The sequence below is a fragment of the Notothenia rossii genome (assembly GCF_949606895.1).
Source record: "Notothenia rossii genome assembly, chromosome: 2".
Taxonomy (NCBI): domain Eukaryota; kingdom Metazoa; phylum Chordata; class Actinopteri; order Perciformes; family Nototheniidae; genus Notothenia; species Notothenia rossii.
Window position 1 is genome coordinate 13,642,815 of NC_136904.1, and position 18,913 is coordinate 13,661,727.

The following is an 18,913-nucleotide window of genomic DNA, read 5'->3' on the forward strand; positions in this document are numbered from 1 at the left end:
AATACCCCGGATCAGAATCCAGATTGACATTACTTCTGTTCTTAATAAAGATGAGGGGCTTTGATGTACTGACGGTACTAAAATAGAAGTCTGCATATTTATCTTGACAGTCACTCAGATGTTGCTATCAGATAAATATCATTTGTATAAAAATGAATAAAATGTACTCTTAGCCACTGTGACTGCACGTTAGGGTTTGTGGAAATTGAAAAATGTTAATTTGACAGAATAGGAGTGTCAAATCAAGAAAATGGAAAAGTGTTTTTAAAACCTTGTTTCTTCAAAGAGCCTTTTTGCCTCAGTAAAAGCTTCACAAATGAGGCTCTTAGTAACTGTTCAGACAGGAAATGGCTTAAATGCACCTTCCCAGCTCTCAGAAGTGTTTGACGTTTTTGTTTTGTTCTGACTCGTCTCTCCTCGCTTGTTCCTTTTTAAAAAGACCTTTGATGACTGAACGGGTCTTTACTTGACCTCTCACTCTCCTTTACCTGTTTCTCCAGAAAATAGGAACTTGTGTTTTAGGCTGGTTTTAGGTAGTGCAAAACCAAGAAACATACTAATTTAAGTAATTTAATTTTAATTTAATAATACAAAGTAAAATATGACATAACATGTCCAATCACGTTTTACAATATAATCAGATGTGTAAGAAATTCATTTCTCTAAGTTTTGAATATGTTAATATGGACATACATAATCAAATCCTATTATATTGTTTAAGTTAAACTGCTATACATAATGGCAAAAAAGGTTGAAGACAAGATGCAATGAAAACCATTTCCAACATCAAAGCAATGAGCGCCATTTAATTGTAATTCACAAAAAACGATAAAAGAATAAATCAAATGCTGTGTGAATGTGTGTGAGCTCTGCTAATGTAATAAATCAACAGGGGAAGTTTCATTATATCTATATGTTAATATCCTTTATATTTTATATGTATCTCATTCGCCAGCAGAGCCTGGCAGACAAAGCTGAATGATTGCTTATGATTATACTTTATAATACCATGAAAGATGATAATGAAATACAAGCATATTAATCTTGTTTAGAGGAACCCTTTACAAGCACTACATTTCACTTAAGATGTCGCCTCTATTTCTGGAGGAGTTCATGAGAGCCGAATGTATCTCTCTTCATGGGACATTTGAGACCCTTGTAACAAGTTATTCAGGACATGCCAGGCAGAGGGCAAGAGATAAAACCCTCTTTCAGCTTCTGCTAAATGTGCACATCTGTTTCTCTGCTTCTCAATCCTCCCCTCTCTAACTTCAGCCTGACTGCCATCCATCCATGCCCTAACACTACTGTAGGTAACATACACATGCTGAGTCGCTCTTCAGACCACCAAGCAGGAGCAGCAATGAATAAATGTTTGTGTAATACTACTGGGACACTCTTTGGAGGCACGGCACAACGTCCGTATTGATAGCATCTTTTTTTCTAAACTTGGACTGCAGTGCCTTTTTGCTCTCTAGTCAAGAATCACATGTTGTCCCTGTTGAAAAGAAAAATGTCAGGGGCAGGTTTAACCATGCTGAGCATTCATTTTTATTTCAGCCAAAGGTGTTTCTGAAGAGATCTATCTGAGAGAGAGAGAGAGGTGACAGAGAGCCATAGGCCATAAATCTGTTTAAACTGAGCCCTCACGTGTTTTCACAACCTGGGGATGACTTGTCACAAACATTTCCGGTAATGGAAGGAGGGAGGAAGGAAGGAATTGATAAATGACCAAGGAAGGGAGGAATGAATGGAGGGAGGAAAAGATGATTGAAAAGAGGGATTAAGAGAGGAGCAAATTAATGGAGGGGGAGAAAGAAGGGAGGAATGAATGAATGGATCAGAGGAAGGGAGGGAGGAAGAAAGTTAGGAAGAGAGGAATTAATGCAGGGATGAAGGATGAGGAAAGGAGGAATGAATGGAGGGGGAGAAAAGAAGGACGAAAGGAAGACACTGAAAGAAGAAAGGGAGATAACTTAATCCCCTCCATCTTTTCCAAACTGGTTCAGAATTATACATCCACGTTTCAGAACCAGTGACGATAACCCTTTATAGTGTTCTCTGATTTAACCCGGGTTAAAGTGTCTCTGGCGCCCCTAGCGTGTCCTCGGTGCAACTCCAGCCCAGACAGACACGATGATCAGATCCTCTCTCTCTCTCAGCCACATTACTGAAATGTTACAGCACTCACTTCCTACAGGGACAGTCCCCACCCCCTTTACTCGGCTTTAGCACGGATCTCCGCACGGTTCGGCTCGACTCGCTGCCAGCCCCGGCCCTCCTCCAGGGCTGCCTGAGCCGGCGTTTGATTGGATTAGAACCGGCTAGCCTTTGCCCTCTCACCCCGCTGATGCTGGCTGCTTCCTGCTCCCTCAGCTCCCCCTGACCGACTGACGAAGCTCGCCGAAGCCGCACGGCGAAGCGCCCTGCACGGACACAGAGCACCGGGACGAGCCGTTGCAGCCCGACCACAGCCACCAAACACGCAAGTGGGCTGCGGAGAAAACGAGGCAGTCATGCGGAGGAAATCGAGGATATTGTTATGTTTTGCGGTGCTGTGGGTGGTGGGGATAGCCTACTACTTCTACTCGGGGACAGCGCTGAGTCGAAAGGTAGGATTTCCTCTACTGCTTGTTCTGTCTCCGTGTCCTGGTGGATGTTTTCTCCCCGGACAAAGCGGCGTGATTTGGCGCTGTTGTGTCTCTTTTTCTTCCTTTTTCTATTGGCTCTGTTTTTGCAGGCTGCACCGATGCTGTGAGGAATGTGATAAAGGGCCCGCTAGTATCAGTGTGCAGGCATTGATTTGCTGGAGATGAGTGTAGATAAGGGCAACGGGGGATCGGGGCTGGCCGGTCGGCGGGCGCAGACCTCCCGCTGCGCCGCTGCTCGCTCCCTGGTGAAGTCACAGAGGAGCACGTCCACGCCGAGCAGCCTGTCACCCACTTTAACGTGGCTGCACCGGTTAATGTGAGAGCAGAATAAAAGGTGCAAGCATGCAGAGTGATTGTTATTAATATTGGGGCTGCTGGCCTGGCTCTCAGGGCCGGGGGGAGGTGGGGGGGTTAGCCGATAGAGCACGTCAGCACTTAAGCTGCTGCTCCCAGAAATGAGCAGAGATCAGGAAGAGTGCAGATTAACGCTGAGTTAAATCACTGATACACCATGCTGTCAGGATGTGATTTCAAAAAGACTTTTCAATATGTATATTATTTCTACTGTGGGAACAACCTCAGTTTAACCTGACTGCTGTGGTGTCCAGATGTTCTGTCTGTAGACTGCTGATGGCAGAGCTGTGTGAACATATTTTCACATCTGTATTTGAAAGCCTATACACTCACATGCCAAATCTGTACACCAAGTTATTTGCCAACAATGTTCTTATTTTGTTCAGATTTAGTCCAAGCTGTTTAAGAGATTCAACAATATATTTCTCATATTTTGTCTGCCACATTTTGGACAAGGAAACTGAACAAACTGGACAAAATTCTAGAAACTAGAGCTAAAACAATCGATAAGGTGATTGACAGATAAGGTGATAATCATTTCATTCATATCTCAAGCAAAGACAAGCCAAACATTTGACATTTACAACTTCTTAAATGTGAAAATGTCATAATTGGCCTATCATTAAAATATATTTGACAGAATATCTTTGGGGCGTACAAAACTTAATGTCATGTCGTTTTCTAAAGCAATGATTTGATGGTAGATTAATTAAATTCGATTAAGTTTATTAGTTGAAGCCATTGTTGAAGAAACAGTACCACAAATGAAGTTCAACTGTACAACTAACTAAAGCACCCCAAATGGGTATACAGTTGTTCAACACCTTTCTCAATCAACATTATCATCTTTTGTGTGCCTTATAAACTCTGTTGATCAATTATGTATGCTGAACACACTATTTACCAAATTACTATTAAGTCTGTGGTTACTGATTCTTTCTATATGAGTCATGCTGTTGGTTTTCAGCGACTCCTGAAACTGTGGGTCTTTATGGCACACGGCAGGAAAGTGTACACCTCAGTACTAGTAGCACTTTTTGTATGTGTAGGCATGGATTCCATTCACGATAAACCAGGCCTGTACTTGCAATAGTATGGCATGTCTGAAATGTAAGTTAAATATTCCCCAGGTATGGAAAAAGCACAAAGACATGTTCCCATAGTACACACATCTCCTTATATTCTAGGTGTGTGTGTCTTTCTTTGTGGATGTGTGTGTATATTGACACTGGAGGTAACAATTATCTTCATTGATAACTGTTGATTGTTTAGTCATTTTTTTGTTCACAAATCCAGGATATTTAGAAAATATGACTGAGTTTAAAAAAAAGATTTGATAATTCATGGATCATCAAAATAGTTGCCGATTATTTCAGAAGTTGACAACTAATCAATTAATATTTGCAGCTCTACTTGTGTTTGTGTGAGAAAAAGAGACTAAGTACAGTCCTTTTTTTGCATTGGGGCAACATCCAGCTTACTTACTGTGTGTGTCTGCCTGTACATCCTGCTGGGGAGTGTATGAAGTGCTCTGCGTGGGTGGTTGTGTGCACAGTGCCTCTAATACCCTGTGATGTGGATGTGTGTGTGTTTGTGTCTGACTGTGAACGCCCCGTGTGTATTCCACCTGTCTCTTGTCTTGGTCTATCTGTCTCTCAGTGTTTGCTTTGCTCCAGTCAACCAAAGCAGCCCTTTTACTTTTCCATTAGGCTGATAACTGTGTGAGTGTGTGTGTGTGTGTGTTACCGTGTGTGTATTTGTGGTGGTTAAGGCTGTCAATGTGACTCTCCATGATAAGAACTTTTTCTGGAGTTGGATTGGAGGCAGCATTAATCTGGTTCCGGGATGAAGGGCTGCACCCGGCTGCTGTTTTTACACAGGGACACGTATTCTGGTTAAACAAAGGTGGAGTTGCAAAGGTTGAGTGTTGTTAGATTCAAACAAAAGCTTTACATGGATAGACTAGTAATCTGAGTTTGCAGCCTATGAAATAAAACCATTACAAAAACACTCAATAATCCAGTAAGTGGAATTGGGAGATACTTTAAATCATCTTTACAATACAACTTTATTTTGAAATGGCACAACTGTGTAAACATTTCCACCCAACAGAGACCTGTAATACAATTGTTTAATCATATTGGAGCTGCTTTTTGTGAGTTCATATACATTTTATGATTATAATAAATAGACATGATTTAGAGGCCCCTTGAAACAATGTATCTTGTTTGAGATAAAAGAAAACAACATATCCGTTGTTGCAATAAGAATGGCTATAATATTGTTTATCCTTTATTGAAACACCTATCTGAATGACTGTCCAAAGTCCAAATGCATTCTTAAACACAATGTTAATAAAACTGAATATTTTCTTATTTAAGAATCTAAATCATCTTAAGGATGAGCTTAATCAACTGATACATTTGGTAATAGTGCTATTGCCATTAAATCCTAATAATTATAATGACATAAAAAGTTCTCTAGTAATCCCTTTCGGTTCCTTTGACCTTTTTTCCTTTCTTGGCAACATAGGATTGAATTTGAAGTGTTGTGAAATAAATTAGGCAACAATGTTATAGTTGCCAAAGACGGCTAAATGTTTATTGAGAATTACGTTCAAAGTGTGATTCACAAGTTCTTACATTCATTCATCTGTCAGACTTGAGATGATGGCAACTTTTTTATGGATTCATTTAACTCCTCGCTTCTCAAAGGTACATGTCGGTAATCTGTGTTTGCACCCAGCAGCTCTGTGCCTGCCAGCATACGGTCGAGGCGGTTTATTCAAATGCACACTTCTGTATAATCTGAAGGACGGTGTCTCGACCAGAATATGTAGTTCAACCGGTTTCTCCAACTGTGTTATACACCCAAGATACTGTGACTGTAAAGATCAAAGTGCCCACCAAACAGCATTTCTCACTATTATCAGTTCAAAAGTAGCCAATTTAAAATAATGTCCCTCTGGTAAGAGTCTGTGTGCCTTTTTAAAGACACTGTTTGAATACAGTATCACTGCCTGTAAGCTATACTGGCGTCCTGTGCAGAAATGAATGGGGCCATTCCTGACAAATTCCTTGTGGCTTTTTTTCTTGGCCTAGTGATAAAATTAAATAAAAAGACTGATATCCCACCATGTGACTTCAGAGGTCTCAAGGAAACCTTTGTTCAAAAATTGTCATATTTTATCATAAAATCGAAAATATTTTTCTGTGGGAAATGTTGTCTTCTTTTATAAGTGTACTCAGTGATACTTATGATGAGTGCTAACTGACCTTAACTTCAACAATGAAATAAGAAGACTTTTACTTAAGAGCTGAGAGTTTTGTGAAGTTCACCCCATTCACAATGTGCAACCTCATTATGATGGTTCTGAAATTAAGGAACATTCAATATGTTCAATCATTCATATTGTAACCTATGTTGAATTAAGACATATGGAGGATGTATAACTTGTGTAAATTATCATACTTAATTGTCTACAGTATTTATATTATATATGTATGTTTTCCCCCATAGTTGATGTATAGAAAGTGGAGTTTCCTCCATTCCTTTTTTCATCAGTAGTTTTACAGGAAACTTTCGAAGACACCCTACAGCGAGACTCATACAAACAAACTTGTGTCTGTATCTTTAAGTGCATCATTGTACACACGAGGATAATGTTGCAAACATGAGCCTGCACGCTCACCAGGACGTCCCATTAAAGTCTGCCGTGTTGGACAAACCTCAGAGGGCTTTTCCTGCCAGCTCTTAAGAGCAACGCCCCACTGTTGAGTCCACTTTCCTGCTAATCAGCGTCGTGTGAGAGGAGCTACATGTCAGATAGTGGAGGGTGGCACCAAACCACAGGAAAAAAGTGATCAACTGTTTGAGTAGATTAGTAAACAGACGGTAATTGGATTTATCAGCGGTAGTCTAAGCAGCACACACTTTTTGTTTTTTTTCCTAAGGTGTGTGGCACGTATCTGGTTCAACCTACAGTGTATCACAGTCTCATCATATAGACACAAGCCTATCAATAAGACACATCAGATCCACTGTGGTAATAAACCTGAGTGTCATTTTCTGCAGCACTGCAGTTTCGAATCTCGGCTTGCACGAACACAGCCTTACTACAAAGACGGCCACGTTTTCTTGCTCCTTTTCATCTCTGTCCAATTTGTCGTTAATAAATGCTGGTGTAGACGACAGTGGTTGCAAACAGCTCTTGGCAACAGAGAGCAGGCTGACCTCCATGTTGAGTTAGTAATGGTGTCAATCTGAAATCTGCCCTGTTGGTTGCTGTAAATGCTAATCGATATCCGTGTTTGTCCTGTCCTATATTTGCTGAACATAATGGTACTCTGCCAGCAGTTTCAACTGTGTTTATTTTCATAAAGAATAGAAGAAGAAGGACTGTGCAAGAACAAATCACACACACATGTGGTAAACACAGTCGTGCCAGACTGACTGACGCACACTCTGTCCTCTGCTGATACGGAGCTCAGCTCTCACCCAGAGGTGGATCACTGCAGTAGAATTGCGAGTATTTCTCAGCGTTTTGCGATTTAGCCAGAGGTTTGGATTAGTTTCTAGTTGGTGGCGGAGAATTCAGAAGTGACTTGTGAGCTTTTCTTGTGGCACACATGAATTGGCTCAGCAGGGATCCAGAGAGCTTTAATGCTGGCTGGTCCAGAGCCTGCTAGTGAAAGTTACAGTCTCTGTTATCTGCTGCGACTGCCTGCCTATACATGTCTCAAACTCCGGCCTTATCCATACATCTTTCTCGTCACATGAAGATTTGACTTAAACGGAGTGTTTCACTGTTTTTAAATCGAAAAAATGATAGAAAAATGTATCAGTTAACACTCGTCACTGAGGGTGAAGGTGATGATGGTCCATTGATAGTGTATGTTTTGTTCTTTGGCCTGTTATTTATGTGTATCAAAGTGGATGCTGCCCTCTGCTCCTCCACACAGGAACCCACACTAACTGCTGGAATAAGACACAACATCTTTGTCAGCCCTCACACACAGACCCAGCAGTATGTCGGCAATCTTTACGGTCAAACCCTTTCTTCATAACCACTTATATACACACACTGCTTTGCTCATCACACTGATTACATGTGTTAGAGTTCCTGCTGTTGTCTAACTGCAGTGCAATCATCCCCCTGAGAGAGCTGTGGCTTTAAAACCACTTGAGGCCTCAGCAGTTCAATATGTTTGTAATGCCATAATACAGAGTCATTTCAGTCAGCAAGGCACACCTATTATTACAAACTAAATGCAGTTTCATAGAGCTAACACTGAATCAATAAAAGGTTTGAATTAAGCTGAAGATCCCTGGGTATTGCATCTCTCAGAAGTGGTGTGTGTGATCACTGAGCACAAAGTGTGTGTGTGTGTGTGTGTGTGTGTGTGTGTGTGTGTGTGTGTGTGTGTGTGTGTGTGTGTGTGTGTGTGTGTGTGTGTGTGTGTGTGTGTGTGTGTGTGTGTGTGTGTGTGTGTGTGTGTGTGTGTGTGTGTGTGTGTGTGTGTGTGTGTGTGTGTGTGTGTGTGTGTGTGTGTGTGTGTGTGTGTGTGTGTGTGTGTGTGTGTGTGTGTGTGTGTGTGTGTGTGTGTGTGTGTGTGTGTGTGTGATTATAAGAGATGAACACTTCCGAAAGATGCTCAACAGATTCAGAGTGTTGATAGAGATACTAGAGAAGAAGATGTGTCACTGCTGTTTCTTTAGATTGTATTTTCCAATGCTCTTTTGAACCCTAGTAACTGAGTCACAGCCACACAAAGAGTAACACTAATTCATAGCTGGAGACCCAAGAGAGATAACGTTGTTCTGTGCGGGGGGAGTGCCTTGCTCAAGGGATGATTGATGGTACTCGGGTTATTGTTTCATTAACTATGCACAGTAGTGTTGTTAGCCTTTGGAAAGCGATATAACAGTCCAACCCTAGGTGTTTCTTTATCTATTTATGTTACATTATTAGAGTTATGTTGCTCTAAACTGCAACTCCTCTACTCAGCTGGTGACTTTTTGATTTGTGTATGTAGCTGAAGCTATAGTCTTTCATCACCATGTCATTTATGTAGCCATTTAAAACCCTTCTACAGGGCCAAGTCAGCTGGAAACACTCAAAAGTCAGACAGAGAATATTTGTTCAAACAGGTCGTGGAGCTAACGTTGGCTTCATCATAGGGCTTCACTTCACTATATGAGGAATATAGGCGATACAAAATAATGATTTTATTTGCCATCAATAAATAGAAAATAGGAATAGCTACTCGGTTCTACATTTCTGCTGTTTTCATTATACTGCTAAAATACAACAAACTGCTTGTTTTAAAACAATGAAGGGAATTTCCATATTTTTTTTAATGTGTCTTTTGTGTTAAAACCAAAATATTGTGCAGCCCTAATTCATAATGTAATGTTAGTTAACTTAGATAATCAACTGAATAAGCTAGCTAGCTGTTTGTATGATGAACGCTTTCAAGGGGAAATCTGCCCGTGTCAGCATGTTAAACTGCATAAGTGCCATGTGAGAACGGAAAGATTGAAGGTTAAGTAACATCCTATTAAAGAGCTAAGGCTTAGCAAATGTTCAATTTAAGCAATAACTGTAATTTAGAGACCGTAAAAAGGAGACAGAAAGACCAGTTGATGATGACAAAAGTAAATAAAGATTGATTTAAAAAAAGGGCAAAGTGGTAGAAAAGAGAGTGAATGGATCCACAGCATGAGAATGGTAGGTTTGGCAGCTTTATTTGCTCCAGTCAGAACGTGTTGGTGCTGACTCGCCGGCCCTGAGACTGAGAGCCGCGAACAGACCGACAGCTGTGCAGATACCGGGAGATATAGTCTGAGACATCGCCAAGAAAGAAGACAAATTGTTTTTTAATAGCCCCGTAAAAAGAGCAGTTTATATCTGTTCATATCAAACTGTCAGATGTTCTACTACATACTACTTTGTTGCGTGGGAACTCCAGTTTTTATTTACTTCATTTATTCTTTATCTCTTGTTTCATTGGTAGTCTCCTTGTGGTTAAACACCAAAGCATGTTGCATCTGGGAGTGTGCTCTAAACTGGATTATAGTTTCCTCTTATGATGAATTTCTTCCCTGGCAGCAGACAAGCATTATGCAGAAGTTGAAAGGAATGAGGATATCTATTGTGCATGGGACCAGCACAGAGGCGAGAGACTTTCAAAGATCTGTCTGTTATTGAAACATCAAGAGAAAACAGAGCAAACCTCTTTCATTTAATTTGTCACAGACAGGCGAACCATAGTAGCTCCTTCAGAATGTTGACGTCTTCTTGACTTCACAGCAAAGCCAGCGTTCAGGTGGTCAGCAGTAATCTATGCTCCCGTTATCAGGGTAAACTATTCAAAGTGGCTGATAGGGAGCGCAGGTGGCCATGATGCTTTGCCTATGTCCTCTCTGTGGCAAGGACATTCAAATCCCTAAGTAAAGGACAAGCAGCACCCAGCCATATCATGACATCATTGAGTTGGTCCACTGCTACTGGCCTTTGTAATGCTTTAATGGAGATCTGTTCTGTGTTTGACTGGGCTAATTGTTGTGAATAAATGATAAGAAAATGCATAAAATTGTTATATTCAAGTGCAAGATCCTTGTGATTTATAGAGGCGTGTGGCGCAGTGGAAAGAGCCTCGGTGGTGGGATCAGGGGGTCACAGGTTCAAACCCCACTGCAGTCAGCATGTCGTTGTGTCCCTGGGCAAGACACTTCACCCCAAATTGCTCCTGTGGGGATTGTCCACAGTATTGAGTATGTAAGTCGCTTTCGATAAAAGCGTCTAACAAGTGACATGTAATGTAATCTATCTGCAGTTAAAAAATGTCTTTATCAGGATTCAGATTTTATTATTATTTTTGTATTCAACCACCTGAACGATGATAGGCTGCACTTTCATTATACCAGAAGTTGTAAAGGAAATCTGTCTTTTAGAAAATCAAGAGAAAATTGGAGCTCTATCTTTTGCCACCTCAGAATGTTGAAGTCTTCTTGACTTCACAGCAAAGCCAGCGGTCAGGTGGTCAGCAGTAATCTGTGCTCCCGTTATCGGGGTAAACTATTCAAAGTGGCTGATAGGGAACGCAGGTGGCCATGATGCTTTTCCTATGTCCTCTCTGTGGCAAGGACATTCAAATCCCTAAGTAAAGGACAAGCAGCACCCAGCCATATCATGACATCATTGAGTTGGTCCACTGCTACTGGTCTTTGTAATGCTTTAATGGAAATCTGTTCTGTGTTTGACTGGGCTAATTGTTGTGAATAAATGATAAGAAAATGCATACAATTAATATATTCAAGTGCAAGATCCTTGTGATTTACCTGCAGAATATTCTTTTTGTATTCAACCACCTGAAGGATGATAGGCTGCATTTTCATTATACCAGAAGTTGTAAAGGAAATCGGTCTTTTAGAAAATCCAGAGAAAATTGGAGCTCTGCCTTTGCCACCTCAGAATGTCAATTCAAGAGTAAATATAGCAGTGTGTGCTCTGATCTGAAGTGGAAATGACTCCCTCAAAAGAGAAGCAGTCTGTATGAATCAGCTCTCTGGAGAATATTTGAGTCCAACCTGTTTTTTTGAAAAGGATAAAGTATCTCTGCCTGAATGTCCCATCTGCCCAGCTCTCAGCTGTTGGTTGCTGCCGATGTACAAAATAAATATAACACGGAGCGCATTGAGACGCAAACAGGCATCTTACCGCCCACATCATCCTGAAACATTCACAGTGTGTGGATCGGTCACAGAAACCCGAGTCTCACATTGTGAGTCTGCCTCAACCTCGAGTGACGCGGAGATCTTTATTCACCCCCTTTCTTTTCGGAACATAACTTACAGGCAGTATCCCAATAATCATTAGAAATACTTAAGGATGTGGTGGTGCTGATTGAGAAGTCATGTTGAATGTTCAAATCCAATAGTCAATGGGGAAAATAATAATCTCTTATTTATTTCAGATCTTTTATTATAATATTATTTAGAAAATGTTAGTAAGGAAATATTGCCCTATGATGGCTTTTATCAATCAGTCAATCAACCATTGACAATTTAGAGTGAACAGGTAATTAGTTCATTGGATTTATTATTATTATTTATTATAATATTATAGGATAGTTTAGTAGCACGGCAAACAAAGACCCTTCTTTAATGAAATTCAGCTCCCTATGTAACACATTTTTAAGAAGGGAGAAAATGTCCAAAAATGCCAAAAGTTGTGGGAAGATAGATTTGTTTTTTTTTAACATTGGAGGGGTGGGAGGTGTTAATTCACTCGGCATCACATCATGGCCATCGAATAGCGGACCAGTATTTGTTTTCAGCTTTACTCAAGAGAACTATTACCTTGTAAGAAAAACACTTATACGACTGTTACAAATGGTTATTTGTGATTCAATTTGTCTTTTGGATGATTCTTCAATTGGTTCTTCTACTTGTGTCATAATTATGCTTTTATTGTCTTTAAACTTCAATTTAATCCTGGTTTAGCAAATCCTATTTTAGCACCCACTGCACTTGAGACTTTTCATTAATATGTGATTAAGGGCTATATAAACTGCTCTGTGTGATTGTCAGCAATTGCATGATGATAAGAAGAGGCAGATGTAACTAATGTCCCCTGTCACAGCAGCCTCAATAGACCAGAATGCAATGCAGTTGAAAAGTGTTGGATAGGTTCTTGGTATTAAGTTTTTTTTGTCCACTTGACCAATGTTTACCTGACTGATCAAAATCAACAGGAAATTCTTCTTCAAATTTAAAAAAACAAACGCAACACATTAGATTAATACACTTTCGTAAAGCCATCAGACTCCATTGAACGAAACTCCGATACTCGTAAAAAACTTCATTCAAACTCTTTAAAAAAAATACATAAAACTCAAAACCGTCTTTCCAGTGTTCCAACAATCACCCAATAGATTGAAAAAGAGAACATACAGATACAGCACCTTATATCTAAAGGGATAGTTCCTGTGTAGAATAAAGGTTGAAAGAGATTTAATTGATTTAACCGACTACAGCTGCTGCTCGTGACCTCTCCACCCTCGTTACCCCACACACTGTCAGGCACACCCATTAAAAAGGTCCAAATTCCACAGTAAAGATTGTAATGTTACTTATTGTTCAATACTTGTAAAGAAGGAAGCTTGTAAAGTGTCGTTTCACAGTATGTTGAAATGGGTTTCAGGAAACAGAGGTGCTGACTCAGCTCTGCTGGCTCTACGGTTAAAAATGAGGACGAATTGCAGTGAGACTGAAAAAGGGGTTGGAAAACTAAAGTGAGCCGTTTTAGCACAGACTCCACAGTGTTCCTCTATACAGCCTGTCAGAGCCTCATATGCTAAATGAAGAGGTGTGACACAATGGATGGAAGTGGGAAAAATGAATAATTAGTTTGGTTTTTGTGTGTGTGTGTCTGTTTTTTCTCCCATTTTGCTGGCTTTCCTGCGGGCTTTCCTCTCCTCTCAGGGACACGTCAGCAGAGATTTAAGGACCCTTGTGTTTGTGTCTCAGTCTGTCCTGTGTTTGTACAGCAGCTTCTTACACAATTTGGCGAGACAGAAACGGTGTTTTCCACTCATCAATTCAATTTCACTGTCTGTGTCTGACCTGGATGGCTCAAAAAAGCAGGAAAAAAGACCGCTTGAAGGCGGCATGAATAAAAAGTCCTCTGTCCAAGTGGTAGAAATTCTGAAGGAGCCTGAATACTACATTTTACAAACAAAAAAAAGACTCCTCAGACAGCAGAGCTAGTGGAGCTAAAAACAGAGTGCTACTGTACGGCGTATTCCTCTGGTGACAGAAACCTTTGATGGTGCTTCGGTAAAAATAGACGCATGCATTTATACATTTAACGTGTTCAGTGTTTTAACATAAACCCTCTATTTTAACATAGAGTAAGTCTAAGGTTCCTATCAGCAGAGGGTTGTATGTAATGCCAGTTGTGCAGCCTCAGGACTTTGCAGCCTGTGCCAGTTGTAATTGTATGAGTTCATGTACAATGATTTATTGTAGGAAATTCTTGTTGCTCCAATTAATCTGCTGTACTCATCAGTCCCAGTCTTGGATACCAGCGCGGCCAGAAAACAGTTTGTAGCTGAGTGGCAAATTGCTTTGTTGTAGTGGCATTATTTATTAAGAAAACTTACTGAGGTGTTTAGTCTCCCTGTAAATATATGAACTGACCGGTTGTTAAACCCTCCACAAAAACAGAAGTGTAAGGAAATGGATTACAGTGTCTGTTCAACCTACTAACGCTTGGGGCATTACATACTTCTCTATTTTGCCGGGTTATAGGTTTAAAAAACACTGCTCACCAAAGCACACATAGCTACATGAACATTAAGGGTAGCCAGTTGCCCGTCGAAAGTAGGATGCTACTTTGGGCTAGTAAATCTAGAAACTACAAAATAATTAAACACCTTTTTAAAGTAGCAAATGAGCTTTCTTTATTACTTTTTTAAATCTCTTAAGGGAGTGTGCATAGGGAACTCTGGGGAAACTGTGGTGTAAAAAAAGACCCAGTTTATGAGCCGGAGCATTAGCAAGCACTTTAAATGTCCTTAAACCAGGAGCTTAGCTGAGTGCTGTTAGAGGCAGTGGGCAGAACTCTAAATGTGATTTCTTTAATAAAGATTAAACATTACAATTGACTTAAGTCTTTGTTTTTTTTTGATAACTCCTAATAAATAAAACAATTTTGTTAAAGACCAAAGAACACGGACAACCCTGAGCACATCCATTGTATATTTACGTTGTGAATTTAAAATGTGTCAGCTGTAACTTTGAAAAGCGTGCTGGAGACTGCTTTTCAACCAGCTTCCCCTTTCTCAGGACATATTTCAGTGTGCAATAATGATGACGTTTGACTCCTCAGTTTCTCTTAAAGGCCATATGGTAATGCACTCACTTCCATCTGTCCCTCCCACCTTCTCTTTTCCTCCCTTCCCATGGTTATTTCTTTGCTTCCTTTGTGTTTCCCTCTTGCACACATTTACTTTTGCATGCTTAATTTCTCACACTATCAGTCTTTTTAACTTAGTTTTGTTTTTACTCATTTAACTAGGCCAGAAACGTATTCGGTCACCAGGGGAGCTAATTATTAAAAATACAAAATGCTCGTCATGTACAGACCCTCCAGAAGCAGGCCTGTGACCTAGTTTGGGCCCTAACCCACAGCTTTATACACCACCTACATGAAGGGGGTAACAGAATACCCTGAGCTCTGGGCCTCATGCCCTTTTCTGTGTCTGTGCGTTTCTGCCTTAAAAGGTAGGTTTGATTTATCAGTGCTCTGGGCTCGGTGGGGGTGGAGCAGATGTGATTGTGTCAGACTCCGTCAAGATGGGCTAAGAATAGCTCAAACCATCTAACACTTTAGCATGGGCTGGTTTGAAATGGGTTCTTTCACGCTCTCTCTGCCGCATGCTATAGTGCTCTGAGGTCTGACGTCATGTTGGAGTCTTTGCTGACATGCAGCTCTCTGAGGCTGCGCTTTGAGAGCATTTATGGGGATTTGTGTTAAAAAGTTAGTTGCCGATTGCTTTGTGACACTTTTAAACGGCTGACACTGAAAGAGTATCCTCTGATTTAGACACTTGTCCGATACCGCCATTTCCCCTCTTTAATCAGCTAATCTGTTAATTATATATTTGTAAAAATAAAAAGATCATGCTGTAAAACAGATACTCTACTTCCCTAAATGAAGAAACCCACAAAATGACTCTTATTTTACACTCTTATTATGCAATACTACATTTTCTATTGGCATGCACCATTCAAACATTCAAAATAAAATGTAAAGTGCAGCTTCGTGCAAACTTTTAAAGGTCCCAGTGAAGATGTGATAGAACTTAATAACCTATACCTCGTTGACAGTTATTGACAAATAGTTGAGTCTAATGGATCAGTTTATATCCCATCATTGTCAGATACAGTGTGTTTGGGTCAGTATAGGATTTATAAATCTCTACTATTCGACTGTATTTGTTTTGCTCTCTCTACTTATAACAAATGGACCTTCTCATAACAACAGTATCTGCTGTCTGTTTGTTTGCTCCTGACACACAACTCCCGCCCCTCCCTACCCCTCCCTACTGTCACCCTTTATTTAGTGGGAATGCTGTTAAAAGCAAAATTCTTTATTCTTATTATTCCACCCGTTATTTTGCCAGTCTTCTTCTCCCACATTCCACATCGCAGAAACTCCGTTCAAACATCAAAACGTTCAGCTCGGTCGGGAATCGATTGCTATTACTTTTCTCATTCATAACTTTCATAATTCCCAAGATATATCCCATAATTCATCACATTTTTAACCATTGAAGTCAATGGAGAAAATCTTCAGACTCGAACAATCTTCATGCGACTTCAACTGCTAACTGTTCATTCATACTTTCACTCAGAAACTTCATTCCAACTTTAAAATGTTGCACATCTTTCTGACATTATTCGTGTAACACAACCTGCAAATCTGATTCTTACTTTTAGAGATATTAAACATTGTTCAGACCTTGGTAAATAGGTCTTCTTCACATTTTAACATTAACTAGAGTGCGTGATGTCACAGCTAGAGTGTAGGACAGCTTGAAATTTGCCTTCATATATATTTTTTAAACCTGCCATAATTCCCGAACCCTACATTCCTGAGACATAATCTTTCATGACAAACGTAGGAAAACATCTCGTAGCTTGAAAAATGAAAAAATAATTAAGCAAAAATAATTAAAATGCCTTTTGAGGGCATGAAGTGACAAAAACTTTCAACATGTCTCCATTAAAGCCCATTGTAATTTCAGGCTGATATTTCCTCACAGCAGCAGCCGCACACCTTTAGTTAATCTGCCAAAAAGGCCACATTATTGACCCGAAAGTACACAAAAAGCACACTTCAGATACTCAAGGTCCTTGAGATGCTTCACGCTTTGAAATTTCACCGATATATGTTACGGTTCTTCAACAAAACGTTCACATGTAAGAGGTTTATCTCTTATGGAAACCTTTGATCACTTGACACCTCGTTTGCTCAAATATAAACACCTGTGTCATGGAACACGATGATGTCATAACTCCAACTGACATGCTCAGAGCAGCAGACTTCAGATAACGGTCCTGCCCTCAACAGCTCTACGTCAATTATGGGGTGTCATCATATGCCGTTTCCATGGAAACGCATCCCTCGCCATATAAGGCGATGTCGCTATACATTAACTCCTATGAAAATGTTCAAAAAGTGCTCAAACTTTCCATGTGTGCTAACAGTCCAGCCAAGAAGACATCTACGGGACGGTTTTGAGATTTCTTCAAATGCCGTTGCCATGGCAACACAATGCTCGCCATGAAACACGGTTTTCGCAGAACTTCAGTGAAAATGCTCCAATCGTCCCCCAATCTTCACTTGTATATCACCGGTCCATGCCTCAACAGCTCTACGCCAAATCTGAGATCTCACCGTATGCCGTTTCCATGGAAACGGTATACGACAGGGGTGTCTGTGCCTGTTGTTCCCTCGCCATAAAACACGATGTCGCTATAACTCCTATGAAAATGTTCAAAAAGTGCTCAAACTTCAAATGTGTGCTAACAGTCCAGCCGTGAAGACATCTACGGGACATGCCGTTGCCATGGCAACACAATGCCCGCCATGAAACACGGTTTTCTCATAAATTCAGTGAAAATGCTCCAAATGGCCCAAAACGTCACAGGTTTGGTTACGATGCAGCCATCAACGCATCTAAGCGTATTATGGGATGTCATCAAATGCCGTTGGCATGGCGACAGATCATTCACCGTCAAGTTAGTTCAAAAGTTTGCAGTTCAAATACTCTGCTGCTTTTCCAAGCCTTTTTACTTTCTTTTCTTCTCTCATCAGTCATTCAAGCCCCTAGTGTTCATGTATCATTTCAATCTAAATTCTTCACTTTCTTCTTACACATTACATTTCAACATAGCAGTTCAGCGTCAGATTTTCAGCATAAAGCATTCCCACTAGCAATTTCTTCAGGAATTACATTCTATAGTTCTCTCTGTTGCTGTCCATTTACAACGTGTCAGCCGCAGAGCGTGTGATGCTCTCAGAGGTTAGAGTTCACCGCCCGTCCTGCCTGTGAATGATTGACCCGTCTGTGTGCAGCCATAAACAGCAAACAGGGGTGTCTGTGCCTGTTGTTAATGTCAGCTAACTAATTATAATTTATGAATACTGCTAAATGAAATTATACTTTCACAATCTGTAATGGCAGCATTGAGATAGATTGTAGCACCAGAGCATTTGTATTCAGGCCTAACTGCTGTGTCTGCTGTTTCTCTTGTTGGTAAATTACTGAGCTCTCTCTCTATACTCACTCTGCTTACAGTTCCTAAAAACAGCAACACAGTAGAAATTAAATCAGACTTAGTTTTTGTTTTGCAGTAGCAAAATGGTGCTGAAAGTCAATGTCTGTATACAGAGTGTAACCTTTTTTGATTAGGAGCTGAACTTTAAGAAAGGAGCAGATTTTTCCTGATTGGTCTTAGCACCGTATCTTCTCACAGTTTCAATCAGTTGACATCGATTCCTCCTATCAGAGAAATGCCAACATGGGAGATAAACCACAAAGATTTGGCCCAACGGACACATTTGAAAACATTAGTAAGTGGTTACAGGTGGTGGTGGTGTAATACTGGGCGGAGAGCAGCTTGTGGTATTTAAATCGTCCACTGAATCATGTGGCCTGTGGAAAACATTATTATGGTCATAAAGCTGACAGTTTGCCTGTTCCAACATGCTGACATTAATTCTGTTCCTAATTGTTGCTTTTGTTGCGACACATTTTGACATTACTTCAGTTGTTTCACAGTATTGGTTGATGTTTTTTTGTTCAAATTACTCATTGATATGATTGAGAAAT

General features: G+C 40.3%; 1 protein-coding gene across 10 annotated transcripts in view; it reads left to right on the forward strand.

The window, feature by feature from the left end:
- Positions 1-1,415: 1,415 nt before the first annotated feature.
- The window catches only part of galnt2 (UDP-N-acetyl-alpha-D-galactosamine:polypeptide N-acetylgalactosaminyltransferase 2), a 62,933-nt gene continuing 45,435 nt past the window's right edge, over positions 1,416-18,913 (forward strand). Inside the window, exon 1 of one of the 10 annotated variants that reach the window (XM_079663145.1) lies at positions 1,416-2,612. In XM_079663145.1, coding sequence (XP_079519271.1) covers positions 2,517-2,612 — 96 coding nt within the window. In that variant the 5' untranslated portion in view covers positions 1,416-2,516. The remainder of the gene's footprint in view (positions 2,613-18,913) is intronic. The other 9 variants (XM_079663148.1, XM_079663147.1, XM_079663149.1 and 6 more) reach the window with 9 other exon arrangements.